The sequence below is a fragment of the Podarcis filfolensis genome (assembly GCF_964270895.1).
Source record: "Podarcis filfolensis genome assembly, chromosome: 7".
Taxonomy (NCBI): domain Eukaryota; kingdom Metazoa; phylum Chordata; class Lepidosauria; order Squamata; family Lacertidae; genus Podarcis; species Podarcis filfolensis.
In genome coordinates, this window is record NC_139603.1 from 84104600 (window position 1) to 84124300 (window position 19701).

General features: G+C 40.3%; 2 protein-coding genes across 2 annotated transcripts; one reads left to right on the top strand and one right to left on the bottom strand.

Moving 5' to 3' along the window:
- The first annotated feature begins 6940 nt into the window (after window positions 1-6940).
- Window positions 6941-9044, top strand: LOC310766220 (proto-oncogene Mas-like). Its single transcript, XM_083622304.1, has one exon. It carries the CDS (start codon window positions 7211-7213, stop codon window positions 8057-8059), a length of 849 nt encoding a protein of 282 aa, XP_083478430.1. The 5' UTR covers window positions 6941-7210; the 3' UTR covers window positions 8060-9044.
- A 4482-nt stretch (window positions 9045-13526) lies between these two features.
- On the bottom strand, window positions 13527-19396 carry LOC310766199 (mas-related G-protein coupled receptor member H-like). Its single transcript, XM_083622272.1, has 2 exons — window positions 19365-19396; window positions 13527-15182 (listed from the first exon to the last, which is right to left on the bottom strand). Exon 2 carries the CDS (start codon window positions 15126-15128, stop codon window positions 14148-14150), a length of 981 nt encoding a protein of 326 aa, XP_083478398.1. The 5' UTR covers window positions 15129-15182; window positions 19365-19396; the 3' UTR covers window positions 13527-14147.
- Window positions 19397-19701: the final 305 nt, after the last annotated feature.

Consider the following 19701-nt stretch of genomic DNA (forward strand, 5'->3'; position numbering starts at 1 on the left):
TCCTTACTGAACAGCACACAACAACTCACTATTGAAGGTCCACTATTGAAACTCCATCACATTTTTGCTGCGTGGGTATACTCATGAATTGGCAACTTGTTAGCAGCTTCCATCCATTTAGGAGAGTTTCTGAGAAGCAGTAGTCAGCAATTGAAGCTACACTTTGAGAAGAAACACAGACACCATAACACTCAGTCAAGTGAATTATTTCTTGACTGGACATAAACACTTCACGGTAGCACTATTTACAAACATTATAGCAATAGCTGTAATGGCATACTTAAGTTTCAGGCCTTCTTTCTTTTAAGCAATGATGGAGGCAGACACAGTCTATCGGCAGTCATGAAGCAGCAGTTTGGTCAGTCGTCTAGTTCTCCTTTTATTTCCACCCTAAGCTGTGTATGCTCAGAGTGCCTCTCCCACTTATATACGACTGTTCTGGAATCTTCTCCCTGTTTGTGGATTAATGACTCCCTAACACTCACTGGAGCAAGCTGTTTTCAGGTAACCCCGCATATTGCTAACAGCCTATATGGTAAGATTTGTTAGATCTTACAGTGCAGTGGACCTCTGGCTGAACCAGGAGCAGAGCCACGTTGAGCTATGTTGCTGTAGCCTAAAGTCCACCTATTCCGAATTTGCTAATTCCAACAGGCCTTGGATTAGAATGATGCTGTAAGTATATCAACCCCAGGGCTGCTGAGTGTTAACCACTATCTCCAAAAGTCTATGGAAAAATCTGTTTTTAGCTTATATCTAAGTAACATCAGTGCAGACAGCAGCAGAATTTCAAGTGGCTGGGCCACCATCATCACACAAAAAACCACAAGTGCCATTATCCAGATAAAGGACTCAGCCAGAGATTTCAGATTGTAATACAGTGGTAACTTAGTTTACAAACACCTCGGGTTACAAACACTTAAGGTTACAGACTCTTCTAACCTGGAAAAAATACCTCGGGTTAAGAACTTTACCTCAGGATGAGAACAGAAATCATGCAGCAGCAGGACAGTGGCAGCAGTAGGCCCCATTAGCTAAAGTGGTACCTCAGGTTAAGAACGGTTTCAGGTTAAGAACGGACCTCCAGAACGAATTAAATTCGTAACTAGAAGTACCACTGTATCTACTATGTGTGAGGGGGATAAACCATATTGTTGATTCTGCACTCCGATACACACCCCAAAACACATGCAGTTACAAGACAAATGCTCTGGACAACACAATGCTAGTTTTTGAAGAGATTTGGTCATGGCAACTATGCACAGAAATCAGCAGATTAACTGTTGAGATACTTCCTGTGGGTGAAAGCTGATTATGAAACATATGTAACAAACTTCATATCAAGGAAACTTCTTGAAAAACACAAGCTCTTGCAGAAACTGAATCTTCAGTAAAAAGGAGAGGGCGGCTTCCTCAAGGGAAAATCTCTCAGCAAAATGAGGAAGAACCTTTGCACAAGAAAAATCAACAACATCACACCATCTTTAAGACTTGATGTACAAAACTCAAAATATTGCTTAGATGTTTTGCATGAAAGAACTACCCCAACGTTTTCTTTGAATGTTCATTTCAGATAAATTTTGATGGAATTCCTACACCTGGACTTGCCACTATGAACACTCCTCTACATGCCTCTGAACATATATCATACGTAGCAAGTGGCTAATCAATCAAACCAGTTAGCCAGAGTCATACTGGGGGCCAAGGGGATTAGAGATGATAGACCACCTCATATCCCATGGGTTACTTACTGTGCTTTGTTATCCATGAGGAAGGAAAGGGTTATAGACAGATGGGGAGGTGGCATGGCCACAGGCACACAATTTTGAGAGGGTGTGAACCAGGTGCCCCAACACAGGTGCCATCTTTCATGGGGATTCCTGTTCTGCCCAGGCATGTTCTGGCAGGCCCTGTCCCCAGCTTCCTGTCCTTCCCTGCCTGCCGCCAGGGATCTCCTCACTTGGTGCATTGATGCAGTGAGTGAGGCGAGAAAGGGGCGACCCACAGCAGCACAACCTGGCATCAAGCACAGTAAATATTAAAAGCTAAATTCCTCTTTCTCTAACACCTACTTCCTGTGTTGATGCTGGAACATTACCAAGATATGTTGCAAAATTAGCTGGTGATTGAGTTTCCTCTTTCGTTTTCCACTTAATTATTTTGCTAACTAGCTTATTATGTGTTAGAGGCTGTTCTAGCTACAACTGTAGCTTGGGTTTCTTGGGGGACCAGTACATTTTATGGGCTATTCCATGATGGATGATTACGAGGTAAGTACTCTTAAACAAAAGCTCCCTTTTAATTGCTTACATGATGCTGATTTAGGTCCCTGTTTGCTGATACTGTGGCAATTTCTCTCTGCATGTTTTCATGAGTTAGGGTGGGGCTTGACACTTATAGCAGCTTGTTGAAGAGAAACGGGGAGGTTGGCTGTCCAGTTCAGCCATTTACACTCCCAAACATTCTAAAACGCTAAAACCAAACAAGGTTAAGCAGGGAAGTATTTGAGGATAATGTGTAAAGAAATATATATATTCCAGATACATAGAATCATAGAATTGTAGAGTTGGAAGGGACCCCGGAGGTCTTCTGGTCCAACCACCTGCAGTGTAGATTTTCATCCAATCTCTGCTTAAAAATCTCCAAGATTAACAATAATAATTCATTATTTGTACCCCGCCCAGCTGGCTGGGTTTCCCCAGCCACTCTGGGAGGCTTCCAGCAAAGATTAAAATTACATTAAAATGTCACACATTAAAAACTTCCCTGAACATGGCTGCCTTCAGATGTCTTCTAAATGTCAGGTAGTTGTTTATCTCTTTGACATCTGATGGGAGGGCGTTCCACAGGGAGGGCGGCACTACCTGGTTCCCTGTTACCTCGCTTCTCACAGTGAGGTAACCACCAGGAGGCCCTCAGCGCTGGACCTCAGTGTCCGGACAGAACAATGTGGGTGGAGACACTCCTTCAGGTATAGCAGCTCTTCTTGTCAGAAAGTTCTTCCTGATAGTTAGTTGGAAACTCCTTTCTTGCAACTTGAATCCATTGGGTCATGTCCTGTCTCTGGAGCAGGAGAAATCAAGTTGGATCCATCATCCATGTAACAGCCCTTTAATATAACAAGGGCGCTGTACTAGATAACCCTTGGGGTCTCATCCAACTCTACAGTTCTATGATTCTGTTCTCCTCTCTCTCTCTTCTCTCAATCTCCTCTGCCCCTGGCTAAACATGCCCAACTCCCTCACCTGTTCCTCATAAGGCTTGGTTTCCAGACCCCTGATTATCTTGGTCTCTCTCTCTCTCTCTCTCTCACACACACACACACACACACCCTGCACATATTCCAGCTTTTCAACATAATTCTTAAATTGTGGCACCCAGAACTGGACACAGTATTCCAGGTGTAGTTTGACCAAGGCAGAATAGAATGGAACTATTACTTCCCTTGATTAGGAACTATACAGTATATCTGTTGATGCAGCCTAGAAAGCAGTTGCTTTTTCCTGCTACACCACATGGCTGACGTGTGAAGCTTTTGGTCTACTAAGACCCCTAGATCCTTTTCAAATGTACTAGTGGAAAGACAGGTTTCCCTCATCTTATATATGTGCAACTGGTTTCTCCTACCTAAGTTTAGAACCTGAAGCTGGTCCCTATTGAAATTCATTTTGTTTGGGTCCAGTTCTACAATCTGTTAAGGTCATATTGAATGCACCATAAGAGTATCTCATGCACCGTGCTATTATATAATGTTCACCAATGTTACCTCCTTTGATTCAATACGTATATTTGGTTTGTGAAATTGCAACGCATTTTATTAAAATTAAACTACCTTATATTTGCATTCTTCCTTCTTCTTGACCTCTTTGCTCAGTTGCTATAGACAACTAATCTGTTAAACCAAAGTCAAAACAAAAAAATTTTTTTTCCTTCCAGTAGCACCTTAAAGACCAACTAAGTTAGTTCTTGGTATGAGCTTTCGTGTGCATGCACACTTCTTCAGATATCTGAAGGTATCTGAAGAAGTGTGCATGCACACGAAAGCTCATACCAAGAACTAACTTAGTTGGTCTTTAAGGTGCTACTGGAAGGAAAATTTTTTTTTTTGTTTTGACTATGGCAGACCAACACGGCTACCTATCTGTAACTGTTAAACCAAAAGTAGCCTCTGTAACTGGATTCTAATAGTAATTTTATTTTCTCTTACATAAATCCTCTTTTTCAAAAAAAGGAGAAGAATATGTCTATTCGACTGTGGTAAGTGCACATAAAAAAGTAATATCATGTTCAGTATTAGCACTGTATACATTAACTTCAACACACCTAAGAATGAAGATGTGGTACAGCATATGTGATTAATACAGGACCATAACTTCATCTTATAGTCTGCATAATGGATAGGTGGAGATTTCCATTTTGGGTTCTCTCAGTTTCTCACATTTTGAATTCTCTACATTTCTGCAACAATTTGGATTAAAAAGAAATAACTTCATGTAATATTTAAAAATATGTTAGTGTGACTTTCTTTTTAAAAAAATGTAATGTTTGTGCTGTTTTGAAGAATGAACACACTTTAACAAGCATATTCCCATAAAACATGCATTTTTTGTAAACACTTTGGTTGGAGAACTGCATCCAAAAATGTGGGTAAATTTGAATTTCAAAGAAAATGTTGTTTTGCATATTGGCTCAGGAAGTTTAAGTTAGATAATGTCTAAGTAAAATGCAAGGAGATTCAAATCCCCCCAATGACTAGTTCTGCAATTATGAAAAGCATCATTGCAACATTACATCAGATTAACTTGATCATTCAGTTGGATTAACATAATCCAACAATGTTGGATTGAAGAAAAAATGGTGCTTTCTCTTTATTTGGAAATGTTTTTGAATTTGTAGTTTTCCAGGAAAACCTCTAGGAAAAATGTTTTCCCTGTTATGAGAATCATTTCCTAACTGATAATGTTTGGGTATGATATTGCCATGCTTTGAAACTCAAAGTTCCCTTATTTTGTGATAAGTTATTGTCAGAGCTGCCCGAGGTCCCAGCTCACAAAGGACCAACGCTGCTTCGTTGTTAAGTAAGGAAGTCTTTATTGAAGTTCAGTTTCACTTCCAGAGCCGCAGTGTGCAGCTCTACGTCTCAAACTTCAGACCGCTGATGCTCCGTCTGAATCTCCTCCCCCCAGACACCAGTTTAAGACTCTAGCCTTGCTCCACCTCTTCCTCTGTTCTTTCCGCCTCTGGTTCCGCCTGTCCGTCGGGGTCTCGCCCTTTCTAGACTCTTCTGACGCTGAATCCCCTGAGCCTTCCCCCTCCCTCCGGCGGGCTTTAGGAGCTGGTTCTCAATCCGGGTCTCCTGCTGTCCCCCGCGCCTGTACATTTGAACTTGGCGCGTGCGCCCAGCCAGCAACTTTCCTCCTGACCGTTTCACTGCTGCTGTCACTGCTTCCCCCTTCGGGGAGGCTAGCTGCAACTGACCTCCCCTCCGTTCCCCCACTCTCCGATGGAGGCGTGGTCAGCCCTGACTCATCTTCTCTCCCTGCTGGAGGAGACGCTGGTCCTGACACATGTGACTCTTCCCCCCCACTACGCTCTGGTGGGGAAACTGGTCCTGATCCCCCGCTGCTGCTTTGGGGTTCCCCTCTGGCTCCTTGTTTCTGGTGCGTCCCCCCTGGGACCCCCCTTGCCCTGACCATCGGCGCCCCCTTCTGGGAATCTTCTGATTCGCTGGAGAAGCTCATGGAATCTCTCGGGTCACTGTCATACTCCCCTACGCTGCCCTCGGATTCTTCCCCTTCGCTCTCCATTTCCTCTCTCCCCTGTGCTCCTGCTCCCGAGCCCCTGACAGTTATCAACTTATTTGTTTCAAAAATTGAAAAGCTATTGGCAGGATTTAAATAAACATTTACAACTTTATTTACAGAGAACAAGAAATACAATTAGTGATAAAGACTCTCCTCCCTGGAAGAGAGGGGAGTGGTTGTGGGCGGGAGCCCGAGCTCCGCCCCTAGCAGGGGGCGTTAGCCCCCTGCCTCCCCCACTCACCTGGCTGGCGCCTACGCCCATCGGCAGGCACCCAACCAGGTGCCTCCGAGGGGGCGTTTACAGCAGCCTATATGCTGCGGCGCCAGCCCCTCCTCGGCCTCACTCTCCGTCGTCCCGTCGCGAGTCACCCACCCTCCACTCCCTTTGAGCTCAGGGTCTTAGTTTTTCCTTGGCCTTGCTATGGACCTTAGGTTGGTCGCCCCGGTTGTCCGGGGGGCCTGGTAGGAATTTTTCCATTTGGCATTAGGCTTTTTGGTTTTTTTGCCTACCTCGTAGCAATCGTCACAACTTTTGTGGTATTGGTGGGAAGGTTAGGTATTGGAAAAATGTGTTGTGGTGTCGAAGAGCTAGGTGTGGCCATCGCCTATGCCTTCAATTTTTTGGGTATTCCGTTAAAGGAATCTGGTGGTCGTGTATTCTGTCCGATGCCTGCTTGGCGGGAGGCCATGGCACGACCCTCGGTGACATCAGGGGAGAGCCTATAGTTGGATTAGCATCAACAGGCTCCACCTACTGGTGAATAAACCCTCCTTGTTTTAGACATCCAATGCCTAAGCCAATACCTTTTCACTGCTGTAATCAATAAAGTTGTGGCCTTTTCTTGCCCATTAGCCTTAGATCACGTGTCCTTGTGTATTCATTCCACATTGTGGGGGTCGGGTCCTTAAACCACAACAGAACATTATGTATAAACAGCAGAATGTAACATTTGGTGTAATAAACCAGAAATGGAAGTTGGGGGAAGTCAACAGAGAGGCGGAAACTAGAAAATGGATGTTAAATGATGACATTGAATATTTCTTACGAGAAAAGAAAACCAGTAAAAATTATTTTTTACAAAAATTGAAAAGCTACCAACCAGCTTATTTTGAAGACTCACGAAAACTGTGCAGTGCCTTAGCTATACAGGTGTTGAACTAGACAAGAAGAAAATCAAATTATCTCTTTGCAATTGGATGATCCTAACTTTCGATGATAGTTAATGCTATAGTTAGTGTATATCCAAAAAAGATTTCCTGTTATCTCTTCCAGGATAGAGAATGGAGAGCCAAATCACTCTTCTGGAGATTCAGATGATGGCTCAACTGTTTCATTGAAGTTAACCCAAAGCATTGCCAACAGTGCCTTTATCATCATCTGCATCTTTGGCTTCCTGGGGAATGGAATGGTCATCCGGCTTCTGGGCTTCCACATTAAGAGGAATCCTTTCACCACCTACATCCTGAACCTCTCCATCGCTGACTTTGGTGTCCTTGCAGTTCTCCTGACTATTATTTTGCCTGTTGTAACTTTCTATGAGAAATCCCATGTTGCTGTTTTGATTAGAAAAGTATTATTTGAACTATTTTTCTTCACGTATTCTGCGGGCCAGTTTCTACTGACCGCCATCAGCATCGACAGGTCTGTGGCTGTCCTCTTCCCACTTTGGCATCGATGCCACCGACCGGCACATTTATCCACCATTATTTGTGCCTTTATATGGACCCTCTCTTTCCTGCTCTCAGGCATTCACCTTGCTCTCCTACTGACTGAAAGCTTTCCAAACTCTAACCTAGTGTACCAGCTTATTGTAAATGCCCTCATTTGCACTCCTCTGATGGTCACCTCCACTCTGATACTGGCCCTCAAAGTCTGTTGCAAATCAGAGCAGAAGCAACGCGGGAAGCTGCTCACCACCATTTTGCTTGCACTTCTTTTCTTCCTCATCTTTGCTTTCCCACTAAATGCCGTTTACACTGCCATCTATTTTAATGAGAACAATGTGATTCTAATGGAAGTTGGTTTTGTATGTGCCTCTCTGAATAGTAGTGTCAACCCACTGATCTATTTCCTAGTTGGGAGGAGACAGAAAAAGGGCCAGTCCAGGGTCTCCATGAAAGCTGCACTCCAGAGGATTTTCAAGGATGAGGAGGACTGTGTGGAACAGTCAGAGTCCAGAACTGAAAACTCAGTTTTGGAAGAGTCGAAGTCTGGAACAGAAAACTCAATTACGATGGCTCACTTGAAGGCTTAAGACAAGAAATGTCAACTTCTGTATTACAGTGGTACCTCTGGTTATGAACTTAATTTGATCTGGAGGTCCATTCTTAAGCTGAAACCATTCTTATCCTGAGGCGCTCTTTCGCTAATGGGGCCTCCCGCTGCATGCACGCCTCCAGCGAGTGCTTTCCGTTCGCATCCTGGGGCAAAGTTCACAACCAGGAGCAGCTACTTCTGGGTTTGCAGAGTTCGTAACCTGAAGCATTTGTAACCAGAAGTGTTTGTAACCAGAGGTACCACTGTATCATGATCAACATGATGTATAGACAATAATCTGTTGTCTGAATGTCTTCTTGTAATGTCTTTCTTTCTATTGTCGAAAGCTCGAGTTTCACTTTAGGAGTTCTGCATTTTAATGTTTGCTTTGGAAAGAGCACTACTGTGAAGATGGAGCTTGGATGGAAAATATGTGTGAGCATAGATTTCTTCAACCCTATATTGTCCAATGGGTTGGGCTTCTCTCTCCATGAACAACTGCCATAATGTTTTTTGGAGTTACAGCCAACCCAGAAACAACTTAATTCACATTGCTTAAAACTGTGGATCTAGTAGACTTATTTTGAGTCGCATGTTTCAAATTAATTAATTTTTTGTTGTATCTATTTCAACAATCCCAAAGTTTGAGAGTCTGTAGCATGAATGTTATAAAGATATGATGATCTGTTGTGGAAAAACCCTATTGAAGAAGATAACAATGGTTACTCAGACCTTATTGCCAGTTGCAAAGGGGGCCCTATAGCAATTCGAGCTTCAGGGCCCCCAAAATGTAGATCCAACACTGATAGCCACCACCATAACTACAGCCCCTTGCTCATGCTGACTGTGGTGGCAGCTGTGGGGGACATCAGGAACTTATTTCTTCTGGTCTCTTCCAGGGAAGAGTTTTTTTATATGGACATTGAGTTGCCAGCTTCCTTGAAGTTAACCCTAAGCATTGCCAACAGCATCACTATCATTATCAGCATGTTTGGCTTCCTGGGGAATGGAAAAGTCATCCACCTACTTGGCTTCCACATTGAGAAGAATCCTTTCACCACCTGCATCCTGAACCTCTCCATAGCTGACTTTGGTGTCTTTACAGCTCTCCTCAATATTATTTTGCCTGTTGTAACTCACTGTGGGGAATTCTATTCTGTTTATGTGATTAAAATATTATTATTTGAACTATTTTTCTTCACATATTCTGTTGGCCAGCTTCTACTGACAGCCATCAGCATTGACACGTCTGTGGCTGTTCTCTTCCCACTTTGGCATCAATGCTACAGTCCAACACATTTATCCACCATTATCTGTGCCCTGGTATGGACCTTCTCTTTCCTTCTTTCTGGAATTCACTTTACCCTTTTTAAATGCTCCTATTGCTCCATCCCAGCACCTGCCAATCTAGCAGTTCAAAAGCAAATAAATAAACAAATAGGTACCGCTGCAGCAAAAAGGTAAATGGCTTTTCTGTGGGCTCTGGCCCTTCTCACAGTGCTCTGTCGCAGCAGAAGAGGTTTAGTCATGCTGGGCACATGCCCCAGAAAGCTGTCTGTGGACAAACAGTGGTTCCCTCATCCTGCAAAGCAAGATGAGCACTGCACCCCATAGTCACCTTTGACTGGACTTAACCATCCAGGGGTCCTTTACCTTTACCTCTACATATTGTCCAAAGAATGCGATTTAGACTAGGAGTTCTGAGTTGAATTATTTCCTTTGGAAAGAGGAACCCTTTCCAAAGGAAACAGATTTATGCTTGAGCACAAACTTCTCCACCCCTATAAAATCTAAAGGGTTGTGCTAAATCTTCTTTCTCAATGCCTCCCCCATTATAATGTTGACTGGAGTTCCGGCCCATAGACAGCAGTGGGACATCATGGCATGACATAGCCACCACCATAACTACAGCCCCTTGCTCATGCTACCTGATGTGGCAGCCATGGGGCAGGCACAAGCTTGCTCTAGGCTAAACCACTTGCAGCTATATAGTGATCAGGCTCGATCCCAACTAGTGTTGACTATAGTGTCAGTTCAGAATCCACCAGGTCCCTTTGTATCTCAGCTCATTTCTGTCTCCAGGAGCCTGGGAAGCCCTCTGGAATGTCTTTCTACCTACTATTATATTGCCAGGCAGAACAGGAAGTTCTTTACCAATGGGGGGACTATAGGGTCACTCCTTGGGCAGAGGCCAGTGGACCAGAGGCTTGGGATGTGCCCCAAGAACCTCAATCTGAATTAAATCACTCAGTAGGAAGAATACAGAAGGCCATCAAAATGCAAGCAGAAATTCCCCAATGGCAGACCTCTTCAACACACAGAAGGTCCTAAGGAAGTTTATGGATGAGGCTCTAATCTATGATGCCTCGGCATGGAGTCTGCTTCAAACAGCTTTTATGCAGTGGTAGGTTGAGTGGTACAGCCTCACACAAAGATGCCACTAAAGTTCATGTCTTCTACTAAAGACTCAGATGGCAAAAAAAAATCTTTGGAGATCCGGGGTGTCTCAATTCATGTTAGACCCAAAAAGTGAATGGAGTGGAAAGGAAGCAAACATTGGTGAAAGACACTGTGGCTTATGAAAGACCTTTGATGTTTTATTGTATTTTTAATATTCTGTTGGGAGCTGCCCAGAGTGGCTGGGGAAACCCAGCAAGATGGGTGGGGTATAAATAAATTGTTATTGTTATTGTTATTGTTATTGTTATTGTTATTGTTATTAAAGCCTGAATGTCTTTCTTGGACACACAGATATCACTTTTCCTGCTTTAAGAATCTCCCTCTTTCACTTTTTAAAAAATCATCCTGGTCATTTTGTTCTAAGACACCCTTTGGGCCTAGATACTTGGGTTTTTAAGGGACACAGGTGACGCTGTGGGTTAAACCACAGAGCCTAGGACTGGGTGATCAGAAGGTCAGCGGTTCGAATCCCTGTGACGGGGTGAGCTCCCGTTGCTCGGTCCCTGCTCCTGCCAACCTAGCAGTTCGAAAGCGCGTCAAAGTGCAAGTAGATCAATAGGTACTGCTCCAGCAGGAAGATAAACGGCGTTTCCGTGCGCTGCTTTGTTTCGCCAAAAGTGGCTTAGTTATGCTGGCCACATGACTGGGAAGCTGTATGCTGCCTCCCTCAGCCAATAAAGTGAGATGAGCACCGTAACCCCAGAGTTGGCCACAACTGAACCTAATGGTCAGGGGTCCCTTTACTTTACCTGGGTTTGGGGTTGATGCATGGTTTTCTCTTAGATGTTTTGATCGTTCCCAAAATCCATTTTATTTTTAATTTCTGTTTATTCCTGCGTAAGGCTTCAACTTCACTACAATTTTAGACACATTCATCTTTTCTTTCTTTTTTTAACTTGAATTCGTTTTCCATTTGAACCCTTCTGAGCCTCATGCATTCCATTCACTTTCCCAAACTCTCTCCCTGAGTCCACAGGAACCTGTTCAGCAGATCCCTCCTTGATCCTTAGGTTGTACTGCTATGTACTTTTGAATTAAGTAAGCTTTAAACTAATTAGATTGGAAGATGCAGTTTAGAACACAGGATTTGTGTTATTGATAGCTGCTTGGTTGCTACTTAAAAAACAACCACCACCTATCAATTATTTATTTTAGTTATAGCAGAATCCCACCCCCACCCCATTTTGGGGGATTTGCACCTACTCTACTGCTGCTGAGCAGGGTTTGAATCTATTGTAACTTGACATCAGCTTAAATTACACAGATTTGCTTCAGGCCATCTTGTGCATAGGTAAGCAGCACTACTCCTGCTCCTCCTCCTCCTCCATAGAAGTATACAGGCAAACTGCATAAACCCTGATCAGATTAGAAACCATAGGAAGGTGGTGGATGAGGGGTGGTAGATGGTGATGGGAAAAGGAATTATCTTTTTATATATATATAGATTTTTATTGGTTTTTCAACACATATTAAAGGACAATACAAAACAATACATGAACAAACAAACATATAAACACGTATAATTTCTTAACCTTTTTTTCTTTAAACCTTCTTTCAGCGACTTCCCCATACCTCCCTTTTCTGCATCCCTGTTTTAAATCTTTCCAGCAACCCCTAATTTCTTATAGTACTTTCTTTATATCCTTTTTCTCATATCTAATTGTTTGTCCCTGCAATTCTATTTTGCCTTACCCATGACATTTTAACACTCGTTAATTTTGCAACAGTTCTTAAGATAAACTTTAAATTTCTTCCAATCTTCTTCCACCGTCTCTTTCCCTTGGTCGCGGATTCTGCCCGTCATCTCAGCCAGTCCCATGTAGTCTATCACCTTTGTCTGCCACTAGTTACCCATATTTGGTCAATTCTAATCCAAGTCATTTTTGCCTCCGAAAAGAAAGTTCCCTCTCTCTCAAGAGGGTTCCTTGTTCTCCAAATGTCAATCAAGTTCATATTGTCAGTCATTTCAAAAAAAGTCTTAGGTAGTCTCCCATCCTTGGAGACCACCTGTCTTTGTGCTTTATCCATATTTGTAGAGACCACTCCATTCATATCTCCCATTAAAATTACATTATAATCCAAATAGTCCATTAATGTCTCATGCAATTTCTTAAAAAATTCTGACTTCCCTTCATTCGGTGCATAAACTCCTATTATCAATAATTTTTCTCCTTGAACTTGAATTTCAATTGCCAAATATCTTCCTTGTTCATCTTTAAATATTAATTTAGGGGCCAACTTTTCCTTTGCATAAATCACCACTCCTCTTTTCTTCACTTTATCCGATGAAATGAATTCTTGTCCTAATCTTTTGTTAATAAGTAATTTTCGATGTACTCTAGTCACGTGGGTTTCTTGCAAAGGAAAAGGAATTATCTGTGGGGTTGAGTGTAGGTATGTTTGAACATTTTTAAGGATTGTATAAAATGTATGTTTGTATGCTTGTATATTTGCAATATGTGTGTTATTTGCAATATGTGTGTTGCAATATGCTGAATTATTTTAACAATAAAAACTTTTTTAAAAAATAAGAAAAAAGAAACAATAGGAAGGATACTGAGAAAGCAAATGGCACATGAGTGACAAGGATACTACTACTGCTGCTGCTAATAATAATAATAATAATTTATTATTTCTACCCCGCCACTCTGGGAGGCTCCCAACAGAATATTAAAAACACAATAAAACATCAAACATGAAAAACTTCCCTAAACAGGGTTGCCTTCAGATGTCTTCTAAAAGTTATTTCCTTGACATCTGATGGGAGGGTGTTCCACAGGGCGGGCACCACTTCCGAGAAGGCCCTCTGCCTGGTTCCCTGTAACCTCACTTCTCGCAGGGAGGGAACCAGCAGAAGGCCCTCAGAGCTGGACCTCAGTGTACAGGCTGAAAGATGGACATATGCTGGGCAGAGGATGATGAGTGGAGAAGATGCCAGGCCTAGGGAGCTGGTATGAGTTTTCATTCCATTCCATTTCACTTTTAATTTGTATACCACTTTTCTATATTGCTATACACAGGATGGTTTACAAGCTGAAGAAACAACAAAATAGACAGCAAATCTATCACACACCTAATAATAATCTGATCCAATATAGAAAGTCATAATAAAAACATAACTTTAAAATAGACAACCTACACCAAATATAGAAATATTCAATAATCCATTTGCATATAATAGTAAACTTCAAAATTAAATATCAGCAAATAATAATGAAACAGTTTACACTACTACCAAGAAGGCCCTCTGCCTAGTTCCCTGTAGCTTCACTTCTCGCAGTGAGGGAACAGACAGGAATTGTTGTCATTTATTAATTTATATGCCACCCAATGCCCAGATTAGTTTTGCATTTAAAAACAAAATAAGAAGCCCATAGAACGCATTATCCAACTAAATGGAATAAAGTAAAAATAGATTTATATGCCCCATAATGCCCGTATTAGCTTCTAAGCAAATTGTAAGTGTAAAATCCAATGCGGCAAACATTTTTGAAAATCAACATCCATAATTAAAATATGCATTGAGTTCTGCAGAAAAACTGGATCTGTGGAAGCTTTTCCAGAAGCGAATATTGCATTTGGTTATCGCTTATGTCACCCCCACAGCATAGCTTACAAGGAGGGATTTAATAAGTCATCATCATTGAATCTGTCATGGCTGGAGGATTCTGATCCTCTGTGCAATCAGCTTTGTCACTAAATACTCTTTCCAGCACTACCTTCAAGGGTTCTCTGGGTCGATGTTTCTTTCCCCTTCCAATTAGGAAGTAAAGGAATGGATTAACACTGCTGTTGATAATAGCACATGTCATACATATTAGTGGTTCCCATAACATGCTTGGAATGTCAATAAGTTGAAAACTTAGAAGGGTCATCAGCGCACTGAATGGTACACCAAAAATAAGGAAGAAAAGAAGAGCAAGCAAGAGAGCTGTGTAGAACTTTCCTCGTGGGCGTCGATGTAAACTGCAGCAGACCTTGGTGAAAAGGACCACAGTACAGATGACTACAACAATTGGGCAAAATACAGAGTTGATCGTGGAAATGACTTGAAAAGTTATGGTAGATTGTATTTCAAAGAAATCAGTTCCAAAGAATAGACTGGACATTGCCCATATTAATGCACAAACAATTGCAGACAGGTGTTCTGGACGGTGGCATCTGTACCAGATTGGGAAGACAACCAAGAGACACTTCTCGACACTGATGGCTGTCAGGAGATATCCACTCGTGGTATATGTGTAAAAAAGCAGCTCTTGCGGTATGGAGCCTAGGGAATTAGGATCACTTTTAGTCAAAGAGAAAGCGAAAACTACCGCAGAAACAAGGACACAAGCATCAGCAACAGCCAAGTTCAAGATGTAGGTGGTGATGGGGTTCTTCTTAAGAATAAAGCAGAGATAATAGATGACGACTGCATTCCCCACCAGACCACATATAAATATTATAAGGATGATGAGAATACCAAAGAGCAGTAGGCAGTCTATGAAGGAAGAAAGCTCAGATTCAAAATCATCTTCTGGGAATGTTGAAGGGCTGAATTTTCCAGAGATCCCATCAGTGGTGTGTGTTAAAATAAGTGATACTGCTGTGCTCAGCTCTGTCATGATGAAATCTCTTCCTTTGGATTCTACCTGATTTTTCCTTTACCTACACAACTGCTGCAAGCAGAAAGGATGAAGATCAGAAAAAATCATCACTAAAGAGCAGTTAAAACACATACCTAATGCATAGCAATATATCTTTTTCCTTAACTGAAGTTCCTCAACTCTCCAGGGCTTATCCCAAGGCAGTCACTCATAACCCCATTTATGTCTGCTCACTCAAACCATAATTAAGAACTATTTGGGAGGAATAACAAAATAAGATTACACATGAACATAACATATTTAGAACAAAATATATTCAAAGCCCTGAATTGTACATTGTGGCTTATGAATCTGAGGAAAATAAGAAGATCAAATTTTTGTGAAAATGAAAACCACATTTGGGTGATTTTCCATGATGTTTTTAACATTTCATTTTTTTTTATTTTTTTTTATTGGTTTTAATTCATTTTGCTACATCCAACATTAAAACAAGTGAAAAAATAAACATACATAACACATACATACAAAAAAGGAGTACATAAATAAAAGAAATAATAATAAAAAACATCTCCTAACATAAAACACCAACTAATTAACTTACATTAACTAAATAACTAAATAACACACAACATTAATTGACTTCCCTTCATCTCGGTTTCAGAATATATTATATGATTTTTTATCTGCAGTTTCTTTTCCTCAAAAGACTCTTTACGTCACAAGTGTTACGTCACACCTACTGTGATTTTTAGATTTTTTACCTCTGTTTCCATATATGTCATAAATTTATTCCATTCTTTATTAAACTTTATGTCTTTTTGATTTCTTATTTTCTGTGTCATTTTTGCCAGTTCTAAATAATCAAATAGTTTGGTTTGCCATTCGTTTATAGTTGGGATTTTTGATGTCTTCCAATTCTGCGCTATTAGAGTTCTGGCAGCCACTGTCGCATACTGAAAGAGTGTTTGGTCTTCCTTTTTGATTTCCTCCCCAATTATCCCCAGCAGAAAGGCTTCGGTTTTTTTTATAAAGGTATATTTGAGGATTTTTTTTAGTTCATTGTAAATAGATTCCCAGAATTTTTTGATAGGCTCACACAACCACCACATATGATAGAAATCGCCCTCCTTGATCTTGCACTTCCAACATAATTTATCACCAGTTTTATATATTTTTTCCAATTTTACGGGCGTTACATACCACCTGTACATCATTTTATACATATTTTCCCTGAGTGTTGTGCATGCCGAGAATCTCATACCTTTATTCCATAATGCCTTCCATTTATCAAACTCTATGTTATGTCCGAAGTCCATTGCCCATCTGATCATTACCTCCTTTACTTCTTCATCTTTGGTGTCCCATTCAAGTAACAGGCTATACATTTTCGATAGGAGTTTTGTTTTACTTTCTAGTATTTCAATCTGAAATCTAGATTTTTTCTCACTTATCCCATTCTTTTTATCCTCAGACCATATAGAATTAATTTGGTGAAATTGGATCCATCCTGTCAATTTGTTCTTTATTTCTTCATAAGGCCTAATCCTCCAACCAGTCTCTGTTTTTACTAGTAGGTCTTCATATGTCCATCTTTCTCCTTCGATGTTTGGTTTTTTTATTGTCAGGATATCAATTGGCGATAGCCACCAAGGGGTCTTCTGTTCCAATAATTTTTTGTTTCTTTCCCACACTTCCAGCAGTGGTCCTCTAAAAATGTGGTTAGAAAATCCTTTATGAACCTTTCCCTTGTTACGCCATAGGTAAGAGTGCCAACCAAATCTTATATTAAATCCTTCTAGATCTAACAAGTCTTTATTTTTAATAACAATCCAATCTTTGACCCAACAAAGACACGAGGCTTCATAATACAACTTTAAATTTGGAACTGCGAATCCTCCCCTATCTCTTTGATCTGTGAGTAGTTTAAATCTGATTCTGGGCCTTTTCCCTTGCCAGATAAATTTAGAGAGTATTTTCTGCCAATCTTTGAATACTGAGGTTCCCCTGATTATCGGTATATTTTGAAATAGGAACAACAATTTCGGTAATAAACTCATTTTAATTGCCGCCATTCTACCCGACCAAGAAAGTTTTATTCTATTCCAGGTGTCTAAGTCCTTCCTTATTTCTTTCCATGTGGTTATGTAATTATCTTCCATCAAATTTATATTTTTCATCGTTAACCAGATTCCAAGGTATTTTACTTTTTTTGTTACTTTAATACCAGTTTGAGATTCAAGATGGTGTTTTACCTCCTCTTTCACATTTTTAGTCATCATTTTAGTTTTTGTTCTATTTAATTTAAAACCAGATAATTTTCCAAATTCTTCTAACAGATCTAACACCTTACTAACACTCTCTTTTGGATCCTCTAAAGACAACATAAGATCGTCAGCATATGCTTTCAATTTGTATTCTTTCACTCCAATATTTATTCCGCGTATCTCTGAAGTTTTCCTTATCTTATTTGTAATTATCTCTAACATCATAATAAACAGAAGAGGTGACAGAGGGCACCCCTGCCTTGTACCCTTCGAAATTTCAAAGGGTTCTGTTAAGTTATTATTGATAATTAATTTGGCACTTTGTTGTGAGTAAATTGCTTTTATTCCTTCAAGGAATGTGCCCTCTATCCCTATCTTTTCCAAACATTTTATAAGAAAACGCCAGGATACATTGTCAAAAGCCTTTTCGGCGTCAATGAACATTAAAGCTGAGGGAATTTCATTTTTGCATTCTAAGTATTCAATGATGTTTATTGTATGTCTTATGTTGTCTTTTATTTGCCTATTAGGTAAAAAACCAGCCTGATCGGTATGGATGAGGTTAACTAGACACTTTTTAAGTCGGGTCGCCATTACGTCTGCGAAGATCTTGTAGTCATTGTTCAGTAATGAAATCGGTCTGTAGTTCTTAATGATCTGTCTGTCCGAATCAGGTTTCGGTATCAACGTAATATATGCTTCTTTCCAGGATGCTGGTGTTCTTCCTCCTCCTAAAATCTCATTCATTACTTCACATAGCACCAGTGTTATAAGTTCTTCTAGGACTTTATAATACTTGGCCGATAGACCATCTGGGCCTGGGGCTTTCCCCAGTTTCATCCTCTTTATCGCCTCTTGAATTTCCTCTACTTTTATGGGTTTGTTTAACAGACTTCTTTCCTCTTCCGATATGTTGTTAATTCTGTTTTCTTCTAGATATTTTTCTATTTCTATGGCATCTTCTTCTTCTCTTTTATATAGGTTTTCATAGAATTTGAGGAAGCTCTTTTTTATTTCATTAGGGTCCTCCAAGATTTGTTCTTCTACTTTTATTTTATTAATAACGTTTTGTTTTTTTCCTTTTTCTCAGTTGCCATGCCAGAAACTTTCCAGTTTTATTTGCCGATTCGAAAAATTTTTGTCTCATTAACTTAATGTTTTTAACATTTCAAACTGTTTCAAGTTCATTGCATACACTGCCTTGAGCAGTCACATAAAAAGGTAAACATTTGTTTTTTAAAATATTAAAAATAACACTCCCGAATGCCTTCTGAATAATATCTATAGATGGCTTCCTAAGCATGTCTACTCAGAAGTAAGTTTCCATTAACAAGTTCTACTTAACTTGGTGGGAGCTTACTTTGCATAGTAAGTGCACTTAGGACACTAAACCATAATATCCCAGTCTACTCATGGAAGTCTCACTGAACTAAACAGGACTTATCAAGGACTATTTAAAGAAATATCACAAAGTTAATGAAAGTTAGAATGATGTTGGACTGGAAAGTAAATGGTTACTATTAGCAATGGTTAAGACAAGGAAAATAAGGAAGAATAGTCTAAATTTAAATTAAAATAAGGGAAGATTTGCTGAACAATCGATAAGAATTTGGAATACAGAAAGGAAGTCGGGGAAGATAGGATATGAAATTAGGATATGAAATGATACATGTTTTTTGTTTTGTTTTTGTTTTTGTATGTTTATGTTTGTTGTATTGTGTTTATATGGAAAAATAAAAATATTTTTTAAAAAAAAAAAAACTAAACAGGACTTAATTTGCAAGTAAGTGGCAATTTGGGAGCCATTCAGTGGACATCCAGGAAATTAATTCCACATTGAATGAATAGACTTTATTTGCATAGCTGACAGGCCATAGCATCAAAGGACAAACACCGACAAAAATACATTACGTGGCAATTTGCAAAGCTTATAACTTTTTTTAAAAAAAAAGTAGCACTGGAAAGAGATTAGGTTTTTGGCAATACTCACCTGCTGAAGCTTCAAGAAGAATTAAAAGGGTTGGGTGAAACAAAGATGAGGCACAACTTTCCAAATGCATATGAATTTGACTTCTGGTTACACAATCTTCGCTTACCCCTCCTCTACGATGCTATCCAGGCCAACGGTTGAGGCTGTTTATCAGACTGCAACCCAAGGAAAGCATGTAGGACAGAAGAGAACTTGTGCACACGTTTTAAGATAGTACAATTTGAAACAAGCCTTCCCCAATCTGGTGCCCTCCAAATGTTTTGGGCTACAACTCCCATCTGGCTGTGCTGGATGGGACTGTTGGGAATTGTAGTACAAAACATGGTGATCACCAAGT

Excerpts from the sequence above, each read along its gene's own strand:
- LOC310766220 (XM_083622304.1), top strand. The coding sequence starts at position 7,211 with ATGGTCATCCGGCTTCTGGGCTTCCACATTAAGAGGAATCCTTTCACC.
- LOC310766199 (XM_083622272.1), bottom strand. The coding sequence starts at position 15,128 with ATGACAGAGCTGAGCACAGCAGTATCACTTATTTTAACACACACCACT.